The sequence below is a fragment of the Molothrus ater genome, chromosome 8 (assembly GCF_012460135.2).
Source record: "Molothrus ater isolate BHLD 08-10-18 breed brown headed cowbird chromosome 8, BPBGC_Mater_1.1, whole genome shotgun sequence".
NCBI lineage: Eukaryota > Metazoa > Chordata > Aves > Passeriformes > Icteridae > Molothrus > Molothrus ater.
This window is the reverse complement of record NC_050485.2, coordinates 22,186,314-22,201,397: the sequence shown is the minus strand read 5'-3', so window position 1 is coordinate 22,201,397 and position 15,084 is coordinate 22,186,314. Positions and strand designations below refer to the sequence as shown.

At 60.3% G+C, this 15,084-nt stretch overlaps 1 protein-coding gene across 1 annotated transcript; it reads left to right on the top strand.

Moving 5' to 3' along the window:
- The first annotated feature begins 4,495 nt into the window (after positions 1-4,495).
- On the top strand, positions 4,496-14,661 carry PPRC1 (PPARG related coactivator 1). Its single transcript, XM_036385947.1, has 13 exons — positions 4,496-4,728; positions 4,847-5,002; positions 5,392-5,508; positions 5,882-8,624; positions 9,038-9,091; positions 9,472-9,532; positions 9,880-9,965; positions 10,132-10,930; positions 12,996-13,175; positions 13,342-13,405; positions 13,619-13,740; positions 13,876-14,027; positions 14,330-14,661. The coding sequence occupies exons 1-13, from the start codon at positions 4,669-4,671 to the stop codon at positions 14,431-14,433; spliced, it is 4,698 nt and encodes a 1,565-aa protein (XP_036241840.1). The 5' UTR covers positions 4,496-4,668; the 3' UTR covers positions 14,434-14,661.
- The last annotated feature ends 423 nt before the right edge of the window (positions 14,662-15,084 follow it).

Sequence of the window (15,084 nt, the reverse complement as noted above, 5' to 3'; positions counted from 1 at the left end):
CCATGCCAGGAGGCTGCACGGCAGCTCACGGTGCCCATCCCTCCTTTCATACCCGATAGTTTCTTTCATCCACCCTGTGCCCACCACACGTGCGTCTCACCTCCACCAGCCCCACACGAGGTCGGGCTCAATGGAGCACCATGGCACAGGCACCTCAGGCAGAGGGAACGCTGCTCACAGCCAGGAGACGGCGAGCCCACAGCAGCTCTGCCCCTGCTTTCCGGAAAGCGCGGGGACGCGCGGGGACGCGCGGGTCGGCCGCGCACACGTGTGCGCCGGCGCCGGCGGGGCCGGGGCGGGCCCGCGGCGCCGCGGGAAAATGCGCGCCTGCCCCGCCCCCAGGGGGCGCTTCCCGCCAGTCCCGCCCGCGCCGCCCCTCCCACCGCGCGTCGCGGGGCCGGGCCGACCCTCCTCGCCCTCGCCCGCCGCAAGGATGGCGGAGAAGCCCGGGGGTCTGCCCGCCCTCAAGATGGCCGCCCGCGCTGCCGGGGCCGGGCGCCCCCTAAGGCTGCTGCCCGCCTCTCGGCGCGCGGCCAGCGGAGAAAGGGTGCGCTCCCAGCGTGCCGCGCGCGGGCGGGGCGGCGCGGGGGTCGCCGGGAGCTGTAGTGCGGGGTGGGCGGCGGTCACGTGGCGCTCTCGGCAGTGGCCGCGCTGGGAGCAGAGGCGCCAAGATGGCGGCGCGGCGGGGCGGAGCGGTGCCCGCCGCCAACGGGGCTGGGGCCGGTGGCGCTGCCGCCGCGGCCGCTCCGCGGGGCCTGGCGAACGGCGGAGCCCTGCGCGAGCCGCCTTTCCGCGCCGGCAGTCCCCTGCAGGTAAGGGGCGGCGGGGCGCGGCGGGCCGTGCCGTGACACGTGGAGGCCGGGCGCGGCTCCCGCGGCCGCTGCACCACGTGTGCCGGAGCGGGCCCGCCGCACCGGCGGCGGGCAGGGGTCGCAACACGGGCCGGCGGCGCCTCCGCTGTTCCCGGAGTGGGGCGCCCTTTCTTTGGGTGGGGGAATGGGGTGCCCGCAGCTCTCCCGCCGGCGTGGGGCGTCGGCGCGGGGAGATTACGGGGTTAGAGGGGCCGCGGCACGGCCACGGGACCCGGCGAGACGGGTGGCTTGGTGTCCCCTGCGGGAGATGACACCCCGGCCTTGGGTAGTGGGGGACAGGGGGATGCCGCTCGCGTCATTCCCCCGTGGTCCTTCCATCCCGGCGCCGCTCTCTGCCACCTGCGGCCGCGGGGAGCTGGGGTTGGCGCGGTTTGGGACACCCGCCGGTTTCGGTGGCAGGAGCTCTATTTGCAGAACGTGGCCCGGGCCGGAGGAGGTTCCCCCAGCCGTACCGAGAGCTTATCCACGGGAAGCGGGGCTTTATTCTTAGTAAGAGGTTTCCGCGCCGGGGCAGGTGTGGGGCGCAGCGCTGCCGCTGTCACCGGCCCCGGTGGGCGCCTGCCGGGGCCGGGCTGGGCGCGGGTGCCCTGCTGTCTGGGTGGGGAGCGCGGGGATGCAGCACCCCGGGAATGGACGCGGGGGCACCTGCGTTGTGCGTTTGTCGGGATTTTTTTGGGGAAGGTCCTAGGCTTCTGCCTCCGTCAGGGTCCTGAGGGGCTGCGGGGGAGACACCCCCATCCCGACCCTGAGCTGGAGGACGCCAAGCCCGCCTCGCCCCTCCCCGACGCGAGCAGAGTGGGCTGCGTATGGGGGAAGAGAGGTGTGTTCCCGCCTGATGCTTTCTGAAAGCAGCGGGGGAATCCAGGGAGCATCCTCTGGCTGTGCCGCGCTGGCCGGGCGGAGCCCCCCGGCTTCCCGGGCTTACCCCGCGCCCTTGCCGGCAGCTCTGGCGCTGTAGGAGCAGCCTTGGCAGCCAGCCGGGGACCATGGCCGCCCTGTGCTCGGGGCGTAGCCGCAGCACGCCGGGCACACGTGTCAGCAGCGGCCTGCGGGGGCCTCCGTTGTCCCTTCCGGGGAGCAGAGCAGCGAGCGCAGTGTACCCTGCGCCGGGTGGGTGCCGGAGGAGCTGGTGGCCTCGCTTAGACTGTGTCCATTGCAAGCAGTCAGCTCCAGTCCCGGTACCCACTCTGGGGCTGTGGGCATCCTCCCTTCTCCCCGGCAGTGCTGGTTGCTTGGCCACAGCGTGGCCAGAGCCGAAGCCTGTCCTTGAACATTCCCGTGACCCTCTTTCCCTGCAGCGTTGCTTAAAGCAAGCACAGGGAGCTGTGAAGGAAGGCACGGCGGGTTCCCCCCTTCCCTCCGGGCTAGGAGTGACAGGGGTCTCTGGCAGGGCGGAGCGCGGGCAGGGACGCTGGAGCAGGCTGGGCTGGTTCGTACCCCCGCCCCGACGCACAAGCGATGCTCGAGTGATGACGGCTGCAGGAGGTGCCCGTCCCCAGGTGGATCAAAGGGAATCCTGGGGGAACACAGCCCAGGCCGGTGACTCACGGCTGTGAGACTCCTTGTTGCAAGGCGCTGAGTCAAGGGAGTCGAGGAAGGCATGGGAGATTGCCCGCCCTCCCTCCCGGGCTGCGGGAAGGAGCCACAGGAAGAGGCCATTTGAGTGGGAGGGTTTTACTTCCCTCCCTCCTAATGTCCAGCGCTGATCACAGCTGGAAACCTTTTATTACATGTTTTCTTTGGGGAGAGCCGCCCTGTGGCCAGATGAGCAGGGCTGTGCAGCCCCGGGGTGTCCTTCGGATCCCTTTGCCATCTACAGGCAGGGGTCAGATGGTCCCTGCGTCCCTGGGTTGCTGATGCTCCATCCTGCTGGCTCCTTCGGTGGCCCGGGTACCTCTGCCTGCCGGTCACCGCTGACTCAGGGTTGCACTCGGGGCTGGGCGTGTGAGCCTGGATGTCCTCCCAGTATCTGCGTGAGGATTGGTCGGGAATCGCAGCCAGGCTGCGCCTAGAGGGCTGCCAGCAGGCTCTGCGCTGTGCTCTGACCAGCAGCCAGCACCGGCGAGGGAGGGGACTGGGGATGCTGAGCAGGGAAACTGCTCTAAAACTGCTCCATAGCCTGAACTGCATGATGGGCTGGAGTGGTGCCCTGGTGTCACTGGTGGGCTCCACTTCCAGGCAGAGGGCCCTGGAACAGGCTGGTCTGGGCTGGCAGCCTGTCTGCTGAGCCCCAAACCACTGCAGACTCCTGGTCCTTAGGGTGTCATGTCACAGACTGGGGGAATTTGGGATAGGTAGCTTTGGGGCATTGCTGTGGATGTCCTGGCTTTGATTCTCAGCCTGGTATTGGGGTGCCTGTGTTCTGGGGTTGCACAGGGCTCCTGGCTGTGCTGTGGCCAGGAGCTGCTGCTTAGTCTTATCAGAGGAAGTCTCTGAAGAGCCCCAGGGACCAGGGGTTTGGGCACGTGGCTTTGGTGCTGTTGTATTTTAGAAACATCTATTTCGTGAAATGCCTGCTGTCTCTCTGGTGCAGTTTACTGCTTGCTAGAAGAGGATTTCAAAGTATTAGCAGATTCTCTCTAGGGACAAGGTACAATTTGTTCTACATGGGCACAGGCTCACGCAGGCTCTGGTACCTACATGAAACAGAGGTGAACTGCATCATATGTGCATCCCCCAAGGTTCGGCTGTATTCTCACGGTGCTGGTGCTGCTCCAAGGGCAGGAAGATGGGTCACAGCCTGCTCCTGGCTAGCTTTGGGAGGGAGGTGTACTCTCCCAGGGCTCTGTCCTTGGTGCCCTTATCTTCCCAGCCTCCATTATCTCTCAGCCTAAGCCCATCTACAAACAGGAATTCGCATCCTGTCTCGTGCCGGTGGCCTGCGCCGCTGCTCTGCTCTGTGTGTCCTGTGACTCTGCTCAACTGGGGGCTGCAGCCCCTTCCCTTGCCCAGCATCTGGCTTTTCCTGGCTGTCCTGCAGCATGGCTGTGTGACACCCTGGAGTGCAGTGCAAAACTTTCTTGAAGTTACCCAAGCATCCCTGGAGGTGGCTGGGGGACTGGAAAGGATGTGGGGTTGGGAATTTGGAGGAGGAAGAGTAACAAAGCTGGTTTGGTCCTGGATTGCAAGCACAGACCATGTCCTCTCGTAGCCTGCAGCAGAGGTATTGGGGTAGGGCTCCAGCAGTGGCAGCTGGCTGCACCCCTCTTGCTGACTCCTGCACTTTTGTTATGAGTTTCGTAATGGTTTTGGGCTTATCTGAAGCACCAACAGCCGGAATTGGAGGAGCGCGTGACAGTCCATGAGGTGGCTGGAGCTGGCCTGTCCCCTCCCTGTCCTGCAGGACCATGTGTGGTGTTGGGTAGAGCCTGGTGTTTTATCCATTCATCTTTCCCAGTCATGCAGCTGCAGAGTGAATCAGGCAGAAATTTTCAGTGTGCAGGCATCCTGGGTAATTGGAGGGGTCTTGGGCTGAAAGCAGCACAGGCCTTTGTGCAGTGGACTCTCCTGAAAGCAAGGAGGAAGGTCCCCTGTGCCACCTTCTGACCTGCAGCTGCGTCCCACCTGCTTCCCCTGCGTGTTCAGGGTGCTGGGGGTCCCCAGCCACTGTTTGCAGCACAGGCTGTTCACAGCCCGTGTGTACTGTGAGGAAATCAGTGCTGGTAGTGGGGCTGTGCAAAGTGTTTACCTGGCTCCCCATGCTCCTCAACAGTGCTTTTCCCTTGAGGACGATGACCTGAACTTAACATCGTTGGATGCAGAGACCATCTTAGAGGCTGAAGAGATCCTGGGCACAATGCAGAACTATCTTGACTCCTCTGTGATCTCCATCATTGAGGATCTTTCTCTGAGTGAGGTGGGAGCTCACACACAGATGTGGGATGTGGCATGGGTGGGGGTGATGGCAGTGTCCTCAGTGTCCAGGTCTTAGGGCTGTGTCCCATCGCCCTCTGAGACCGTCCCTACCCTTGCAGCAGAGCAAGGCCTGCCTGGATGCACAGAACGAGCTGTCCCTGCTGACTGCCATCACAGAGATCCTGGACAGCACAGATGATGAGACCTTGTCCCCCTTTGACACCATCATGGATGCAGAGCTGCTGACCTCACCTCGTGAGCGGGAGAATACCTCGGTAAGTCGGGGGCAGATGCAGCCTGACCCCAGAGCCCATGGGAAGATGCTCTGGCAGGGCTCTGCTAGGTCCTAGCATGACGGTGTCCTGAAGTAGTAGGACCCTGGTCCCCAGTACCCTGAGATGTACTCTCATGACAGTTCCAATGTGAGGAAGTGCTCTGGAGGGCCATGCGTCCCCCTTGAGTCTTTATAAAGAGCCGGAGTTGTGCCAGAGGCTTTGAGGAGCAGCATGTCCCCAGTGGGAGCTGTGTGCAGTGTGGGTGAAACAGGGCTGTTTGCTCTTGGGCTTTGTGGGGTGAAGTGTGTGAGCATTGTGGGGCTGGGGGTGGCCTGTCCTCTCCAGCAGCATAGACCTGCCACTGTCTAATCTTCTGTCCATCTTTCCAGTTTCAGAAGTTTCTCACCTTATCCCGCCCATTGCTGGAGTGTGAGAGCCCTACCCTGGAGCAGCCTAAGGCTCTCAGGCCTCTCAGCAGCAGCAGCAGTGTCTCTGTGGTTGGGAAGGTGAGCAGCTGAGCAGGGCAAGCTGAAGCAGCACTATTGGGGTGGTGCTGGGATAACTGCCTCTGCTGCAGCCCCTAGCCCTGGCCTTCCCTCCTGGCACAGGCATCCTTTCCCTGAGACGATGCTTTTGCAAGGTACCAGTGGCAGTGGGAGCAGGGTCTGCCTCATGTGGTGGGTGCCAGGGACTGAGGATGCTCCCATAGGAGCGTCAGATTTCCAGCTCTGTTGTGTTTTACTGGGCAGGTCAGATGTGTCCCAGCTTTTTGTCAGCCATGGGGCTTTGCTGTAAAATTGCAGCAGACCCAGTTGGCTCTCCTGGGGGACTGCTGCTAAAAACTCAGGAGCTGATGTTTGCTGTGATCCCCCTTCCCAGACTGACACAGATGTGGCCTGGGACCGTGCTACTCATGGCCTCGAGGACCCAGTGCTGCCAAAGAAGCAAGTCTGCAGTACCCCGAGAGTGGAGAGGAAGGTGAGCTGGCACCGAGCCCGAGAGCAGCCCCTGCCACAGCGCAGTGATGGGGAGGAAGAAGAGGAAGAGGCTGCCTTGAGCCTGGAGCTAGACAGAAGCATGGAAGCTGTGAATTTCTGTGTGAGCGAGGCAGGGGCAGTGCTGGAGGAGCATGAAGACCCCTGTATCATCAACACAGGTGATGTATCCCTGAGTGAGCTGGTGAAGTCCATGCACCCCTACTGCCTGCCCACCTTCACTGTGTGCCTGGACCCTGACACAGAGCCTGTGGCCAAGGAGCTTCTGAGCAGTCCTGTCTTGCTGGAAATTGTGCCTGGAGAGGGAGAGAGTGTGGAGATCCCTGTAGTTCTGCAGCCCTTGACTCCCAACTCCGCTGACCTGGAGCCCCAACTCCTGGGAGTAGAGGAGACTACCGGTGAGTCAATCCCAGAAGATCGTGGGAAGCTGCCAGGAGCTCCAACCCAGGAAAATAGGTTGGAAGAGGAGAAGGAGGAAAAACTGCCTGGGAAGGAGCCTTCACGCACTACCCCAGAGGCCACCTCCCCACTGGAGACAGCAGCACCTGGTGCCTCAGGTCCCAACAAGAGCTCCTGCCACAGCACAGAAGCCCCAGCAGGTGGAAAACGTGAATGCTCTGAGAAGGGGCGGGGCCGTGAGAGAGCAAGGAAGAGTCGGAAAAAGAAAGCAGAGGAGGACCAAAGCAAGCAGGCCAGGCCTGGCAGGGACTGTGTAGCCCACCGGCTCCGTTCCGCTGGCTCTGGACAGCCCCATGCCCAGCCAGCCGTCAGCAGGCAGCGGGCAGAGTGTCCCTCTGTTCAGGTCTCAGACTTCCTGGCACAGCAGCTGGAGCGAGCCCGGAAGGAGGGGCAGATGGAGCTGCATGCTGAGCGGGCACCTCGGCCCCGGGGCAGGCCTCAGAGCACAGCTGGGGCCTTGCTGCCCAAGAAGGTGAAGCAGGAGCTGCAGAAGGAGCCGGCACCAGAAACCGTGAATGTGGCCCTGGAGAAGAACAAGACTCTGATGTCCCTGGAGAAGACTGCACCAAGCGTGGAGGGGCAGCCAGCAGCTGCATGTCCCAGCCCGACAGACCAGGCTGAGGGCCAGGGAGATGTGCAGCCATCTGCCGGACAGAGCAGTGGGGTCTCGGAGGCTGCCTCTCAGCTCCCAGAGCAAGGTGTTGGGCTGGAGCCTGCCCAGAGGGTGCCAGCAGCAGAGCCAAGTGAGGGCCTGCCTAAGGAAGCCAAACCCAAGGCCCTGAGCCTGCGTGAGTACCGCATCCGCATGCTGCACCGTCAGCCCAGCGCGGGTGGCAGCCAGGAAGGCAAGAAGCAAGTGGCCAGCAAGTGGCCCAGTGTCCCCGAGCCTCCGACAGAGCTGGCGGAGATCCCCTGCCTGGTGTCACCCATGCGCTCCGCCACAGAGGCAGACATTGCTCAGAAGGGACCAGACAAACCCACCAGCCCTGCTGCTGTCCCTTCTCCTGCCAGCAAAGGTCCCACCGCTCTGACTTCAGCCCCAGCACCTGCCACAGCTCCACCACCGCCATCAGCACCAATGCCTTTTGTCGCACCAAACGTGCCCCCAGCTGCTGGGGTGGCTCCCACTGGGATGCCGCCAGCCTCTGCCGGTGCTTATGCCCTTTACCCACCAGTGCCTTCCTGGCCCTGCTTCAGCCCGCAGCCCATGGGCTGCCATGGTTTGCCCCCACCACCCAGTGCCAGCTCCTCCAGTGCTTTTCACGTGGTGCCTGGCCTCCCGCCTCCAGCCATGGCCTGGCCCCCTCCACCTTTGCCACCCCCGCCTCCATTTGGCCCAGGTGGCCCCTATGCCCCAGTTGGGTGGGCACCACCATCCTACTGGCCTGGAATCCCCGTGCCACCTCCGGTGCCTTCCCTTGCGTACAGGGACCCTGGAGCAGCCGTGCAGGCCACCACTGCCTTCCCAGCTGGCAGCCACCCTGGCACAGGCCCTCTGCATGGGCAGTCTCCTGCTGCCCCTATGCTCAGCTGCCCAGAGCCACCAGCCTTCCCTGCCCAGTCACCTGCTGCCCCGAGCAGCGAGATGGGGCCTGCAGGTGGCCCGGCCAGGCCGGCGGCTGGCAGGGTGTCAGATCCCAGGAGGCAGGCACGGCTGGCAGGAGAGAGCTCCCTCCTCAAGGCCCCTCTGGCCCCAGCCCCAGCCCAGCCCCTGCCAGCCCCCTCAGCTGCCACTGCCCAGCCCAGCAGGGTCCCTCCTGCAGTGCCAGTCCCCCAGGCTGTCCCCACCCAGCCTCCGGAGGAGTCCCAAGCTGCAACTCCCAACCAGCTCCCAAAGGTCCCCCCAGCTGCCGTCTGCTTGCCAGCAGAGGTGTCTCCTGCCCCTGTTGGGGAGTCCCCTGGCACCCATGCCACAGAGAAGGCTGTAGAGCCAGGGAAGGAGGCAGCGGAGAAAGCCCCGTTGGAGCCCAAGGCAGCTGCCGGGCAGGAGGTGCCTGGCCAAAAATCCACCTCCCAGGCTGTGGCACCACCACGGAAAGCAGGTCGAGAGAGCAGCCTTCCCACCAAGGCACCCACTGTGCGGCCATGGAGGCACCAGCCACTCCTCAGCTCAGCCCAGCCCAGAGACAGCAGCAAGGACATTGTGCAAGCCTTCATCAGCGAGATCGGTGAGTGGGAGGGCTGCAGGACGCTGGGTTGAGTGTCAGCAGCCAGCAAGGCTGCAGTGCTGCCGGCAGCCTGGGTAGCAGGACCGGTTCCTGGCACTTCTGGGGGTGAGGGTGGCAAAGCCTTGCCCACAGGCTTGCAGTCTCTTCCCAGTACTCTGCTGGGATGTTGCCTGCAATGGATGGTTTGGGCTGGCTGTCCTGAAACTACTTCCTTCTGGGACTGCAGAGCTGGCAGCTCCTGTCCATCTGGGAGACACAGAGCTGCTGCAGGCTCTGTTACTGCTTTTCCTCCCCAGTGTTTGTCCCACCATCCAGGGAGGCTGATGCAGGGGGAGAATGGGTTTGGGGTGCATCACTGTGGTGCTGGGGGAATTCTAGCTGATCTGACTTGCTGTGCTTTCTCCCTGGCTCAGGGATTGAAGCCACCGACCTGTCCAGCCTGCTGGAGCAGTTTGAGAAGTCTGAAGGTGCGGATCTGGCATGCCATCCCCTGCAGGGCTCCCTCCGTGCCATGCTGGCCTCCCTGGGCTGTCCATGCTCCCTGTGTCAGGGTGGTAGTGGGAGGGCTGTGATGCTGCTGCCTGTGGGCTCGTGTTACCCTGCCTGGGTGTTTTTGTCCTGCGGCTCTCTCTGCCTCCATCTCCTTGGCCTGTGGAAATATCTGGGGGTCCCCATGGCAACCAAAGGGGTGGTGAAGAGTCTGTGAAGGAAAAAGGATGTGCAGCTCCTATCTTGAGGGAGCTGAGTTTCAGGAGCTGTGCTCTTCCAAGCTCTTCCTGGGGTGCTTTGTTGACCCTGTCCTTCAGCCCTACTTGTTGCCACTCTCACCTACCTGTTCTCTTTTCAGCCAAGAAGGAGGAAACTCCTGTACAGCCCCCTGAGGAAAGGCAGCTGACAGGGAGCTCTGGGTGAGTATCAAAACCTTGGCAGCTGGTGCCCAGCATGGAGCCCAGCAGAGCAAGGGCACAGGGCAGCTTTCAGTCCTGGCAGGATTTGAAGTGTGGTGGCGCTGTGTCCATTGGCCCAGGAGGGGCTGAGCTTGTTGCTGGACTGGGACAGAGCTGGCACTTAGGGAAAAACTGGGACAAGCAGTGATGGGCATGACAAGGCTGTGCAAGTTTTATCCTTGCAGCTCTCTTGGATCCTCTGTCCTCGTGAGCTGGCCAGTGGGGCAGATTGAGTGGGTGCCCCAGGCTTGGGGAGTGGGGCTGGGTTTTGCTTGCTGTGTTTGACAAAGCTCTTTTCCCATTCTCAGACCTGAGACCCAGCAGGAAGCACCAACCCAGCAGGACAGGAAGCCCCCAGATGGGCTGCAGGCCTCTGAGCTGGCCAATGTGGCAGGTAAAGAATACTTGGGACAAGGGAGGGTAGTGTGCCATGTCGTGGCAGGGCTGTTGTGTGTCTGGGGGGACATCTTGGGGAGTGAGAGGGGCTGGGATATGAGGGAGCCCCAGCTGGTGGGTTGCAGCAAAGGGCTGCTCTTGTAAGTGTTCTGGTGCTCTCCCAGGCCTCACGCCCCCAGCGACACCTCCTCACCAGCTCTGGAAGCCTTTGCCTGCTGTCTCACTGCTGGCCAAGACCAAGTCACCTGGGTCCATGCCCCAGGAAGGGCCCCAGAAGTCAACCAAGCTAATGAAAGCCAAGCCACTGCTCCCAAACAAGATCCAGGTGAAGAGCATGGTGCCAGCCCCTGCCAGCACAGCCCCCAGCCATGTCTGCTCGGGAGACCACGACTACTGCATCCTGGGTGCACCGCAGCCCGAGAGCAGCAATAGCCCTGGCACGCAGCCCCCTGCCGAAGGTGGCTCCCGCTGGAATGTCAAACACCACTGGGACATCACTATCAAACCCATCTCCTCCTTAACCAAACGGACGCTGGACCAACCTGAGCCCACCCCACCAGCCCCCGACACCGCCATGGGGCACAGCCCGGAGCCCCTGGGGATGGCCTGCCCAGCTCCCCTGGATTATCGGACTACCATCCCCAACAAGGCCACCACTGGGTGCAGCAGTCCCCCCACCTCAGTGCTCCTGTCTCCAGCTGCATCCCCCTGCCGGGAGCAGGAGGTGCGGACTCCCAGTGCCCAGCCCAGCCATGCTGCTGCCAAGAGGTCCCTGCGCTGCTACCGGAGACCCCAGGACTCACCCAGCCCCTCTACCGACAGCTGGAGGGCTGGCCGGAGCCGTGCCAGCCGTTCTTTCAGCTCCAGTTCGGATGGAGCTAGCGAGTCCTCATCTTCATCTTCATCCTCGTCCTCCCGGTCCCGGTCACGGTCGCTCTCCCCACCTCCCAAGCGGTGGCGAAGGTAAGCAGCAGATTGTTGCTTGCTCTTGAGGAGTGTCTTGGTTTGAAAAGACAGGTGTCTGATAAGGAGGGCAGGAGCCTCTCTTGAAATGTAAACCCCCTCCCTCCAAATTATTATAATTTTGAAATTAAGGGGCTCTCAGGCAAAGATATGGGAATAGGAATAACAGTTCTTAACTAGGAAAATTAAAATAAAAATGCAGTAATACAAAAAAACACTGACAGAGTCAGAATACAACCTCATTGAATGGTGGCTGCTGTCCTCCTGGAGTGACAGGTGTGGGTGGTTCTGTTGAAGCAGCGATCCTGTAGAAGGGTGTAGTTTTCCTCTGAAGGTCCAGTGGTGGTGTAGATGGGCCTGGTCTTCCTCTGGGAATCCTGTGGGAAAAGGCTCCCCTGGGTTTCCAAATATCAGATTTTTCTTTAGGTAGGAATGCTTGGCTCCTCCCCCTGGGTGGAGCATCTCACAATGGGATGATGTAATTTTATGCAGCGAGTCAATGGCCCATTAACTGGAGATATTTCCCTGGATGGAGGATGGGTCATGGAGGAGATAAAGAACACTGCTCCACCTGGTTTCAACAGGTGATGATAGAATACCTGTAGTATTTCTGGTTACATCTTTCACTGCAACCTAAACCAGGCAGTTGTCCAGTGGCTGGTCTTTTGCAAGAGCCCAGACACATCTTTATGGTCCTACTTAGATGGCTGGATTTGATGCTTTTGTCCTTGTGACCCTTCTGAAGAGATGTTTGGCTCACAGAGGGTGGGGGAGCTGCAGCAACACGCTGCCCATCCAGTTCTGGCTGAAGCCCACATCTGGGCCCATATGCCTGCAAAGCCACCACTGAGCCAGACTTCCCTACTTCTGGAACATCCAAACCATGTTACAAGTCCTTGGCTGCATCTTTGCTTTTGGATGCTTTTTCTGGAGTATTACAGCAAGTGTTCATATTTGTGCTGTGGGGCTGTTGCAGCCCTTGGTATTAGAAGTGAGAGGAGCCACAGTGGAGCTCCCCAAGGAGCTGCTGGAGGCAAGCAGGGAAAAACCTGTCTGGCTTGGCTGCCTCAGGGGCTCCCTGTTCTCTTTATGCAGGTGGCTGTGTAGGAAAGTGGGACAGCTTGGATTCTGTGGGATGCATTTCTTTTGGAGTCCTTGTGCATCTGAATGATGTGTAGCCTGTCCAGCTGGGCTGGGAGGCACTGGAGGTAGTGAAGGGTTTCTCTTTTTGTCGTTCTCTTGGTGTTCAGCCAGTTCTGGAGATGTCCCTGGGCATGAGGGGCCTGTCCAACCAAGACCTCTTCATTGATAGCCAGTAAATGCAGAGGCTGGATCTGGAAAGAGCAGATATAAAAGTGCCATGTTCCATGGATGTGCAGCTTGGGGATTGTGAAGCAACACATCTGGCTTGGCTTTCCAGCAAATCAGCTGGCCATGTGCTGGAAAATGTCCCCATGTACTGTGCCACCCTGATTTGCTGTCTTCCAGGAGAATGTGGCATAGGAATATGTGGCCAAGCCAGGCAGCATGCCCTGCCAGGGTTTGCCCGTGGCAGGGACCACTTATGGCCAGCATGTCTGGAGAGTGACTGTGCTCCTGGCTGGACAAAGCAGAGCTTAATCCCAGCTGTGTTTTGGTCCTGCTGTCCTTAAGGTTTCCCTGGCCCTGCTGGAGAAGCTCTTGCAGTCTGTCCACATGGCTGTTGAGCACGAGGTGGATATAGTGTTGTCCTGTGCATTGTGTGGGGCTCAGCACAGAAATCCCAGCCTTTTCTGAGCCCTCCCAGGCACAGCCCTGTGCTTCACAGTTCCCCATGACTATTTCTTGGAAGCTGTGCCTCCTATGAGCCTGTTCTCTTTTCTCTGTGGCATTGGGAACCAAATGGAGCAACATTTCTGTAGTGTTGCTGCTCTGGCAGTCTTGGGCAGAAGCTTCCCCATGCTGGGGACGGGTCCTGTCCGACTGGGATGCTGAATACCGTGGGGACAATGGATATCTTTTCCTGCTTTGGAGCCTTATGATGCTGGACAAAGGGAGGGCTCAGCTGTATCTCTTCTTCCCCCAGGTACCGCTCAAGATGTTCCCACAGCTCCCACAGTTCCTGTCGCTCCAGCTGTGGGTCATGTGGCAGGTCCCGGGACAGGTCCTCATCCTCATCATCAACATCCTCCTACTCATCCAGGTCCACATCCCGCAGCCAGTCCCGCTCCCCCTCGCCCCGTGGGAGGAGTAGCAGGTGGAGAAGGTGAGCGTGGCCATCCTGCAGGGGTGTGAACTCTCCCCAACCCATCTCCCAGCCTTCTGTGGAGGAAGGATAGACCCATTCCTTCAAGATCTCCCTTGTGTTTGGGATCACTCTTCTGACATCCCCATGATTCCATAGCTCATGTGTCTGGTTTCTGCCCTGACAGATACAGCTATGATGCACAGGACCACTACCAAAGGCAGAGGATCCTCCAGAAGGAACGTGCAATAGTGAGTGATGGAGGGCTGGGAATCTGGGACTGGAAATTTGGGGGTTCACAGCCCCCCGTCACTTCAGAAACAGGGGGTTTCTGTATGGGGGTGCAGCCTTGCCAGCAGCATTGCTGGGAGGCCCTGGCCAAGGCACAGTGTGGTGGGAGGCCATGCAGGGAGGGTGTTCTGTGCGAGAGGTCCTGCTCATGGATGGGGCATCCCTGTCCGCAGGAGGAGCGGCGAGTTGTGTTTATCGGCAAGATCCCCAGCAGGATGACACGGTCAGAGCTGCGGCACCGCTTCTCTGTCTTTGGGGACATTGAGGAGTGTACCCTGCATTTCCGCTCCGAGGGGTAAGAGCTATGGGGAGATGGGTCAGTCCCTTCTCAGGGATGACTCCTCTTGGCCCTTTTCCCATTACTCAAGGGGATGTTGCAGACCAAGGGGGGACAAACATAACTGTTGCTGCTGGTCTCCTCCAATGTCAGGGATAACTATGGCTTTGTCACCTACCGGTATGCTGAGGAAGCCTTTGCTGCCATTGAGAGTGGGCACAAGCTGCGGCGCCCAGATGAGCAGCCCTTCGACCTGTGCTTTGGTGGCCGCAGGCAGTTCTGCAGGAGGAACTATGCTGACTTGGGTGAGTTGCACAACCTCCAAGTTGGGGGTTGGCCTCCCTGGGTCCTTCTCTTCTTTCCAGAGGCATAGGAGTCCCCATCCTTGGGGTCAGTCAGAGTTGGCAGCAGAGCTGCATCCAGGAACTGTCCTGCCCTGAAGGATTGAATGGGGGCTCCCTGTCTCTCCAGCACTGTGTTGGAGGCCGGCCCAATTCTGGGTCTAGAGGCTGGCAGGTGAAACAAGATAAGAAATTTGCTGTGGGAATGGCCAGAACTGTGCCATTGTTTCCATGAGCTCAAGACAGCCTCTCCCCATCTCTTCCAGATTCAAACCGTGAGGATTTTGACCCAGCTCCTGTCAAGAGCAAGTTTGACTCCCTGGACTTTGACACTCTGCTGCGGCAGGCACAGCGCAGCCTGCGGAGGTAGCGGCAGGCAAGGCGGAGCACCCGCCCCCACTTTTATACTCAAATACAAAAGGCAAAAAAAGAATGGAGAGAGAGATGAGATTTTTAATAAAATGAAAAAGGAAAAAAATTTGTTTTATAACCAATATTTAAGGAGGATGGTTCATTGGCCTTCAACTGGAGCAGTCCAGGCAAGTCGCAGCCCTGGGCTTGCCCCAGACATATAATAAATACGGATGCCCAAACAGCAGCACTGCCTTGTTTCCTCTTTTGCATGGGCTATTCCCAGGTGTGGGCTTAGGCTGTGCCCCCCTCAAGACCCCAGGGACTCTGCCTGTGGTATGGCCCCATCAAATGTTGCACAGGTCATAGACTGGGCACAGGAGTGGGATTTTTGGGGAGAGTGGGGCAGGATTGAGGTCACCGAGTGTGTGACTGTCATCATGGCAGCCTGCAATGGCCTGGCACGGGGTGAATGCCTCTCTGAGGACCCCTCTGACAGTCTCTTGGGCTCTGCTGGACTGCAGGACTTGGCACCCCGAGGCTCCCAGCCGTTTTGGGGCCACTTGCACCGCCCGCAATGGCCACGGGGGGGCAGTGCAAGATGCTCCACCGCCGCTCCCAGCAGTGGGCTGGGAACCGGCTCAGCCCTCAGCCAGAGCTCGGGCAGGGC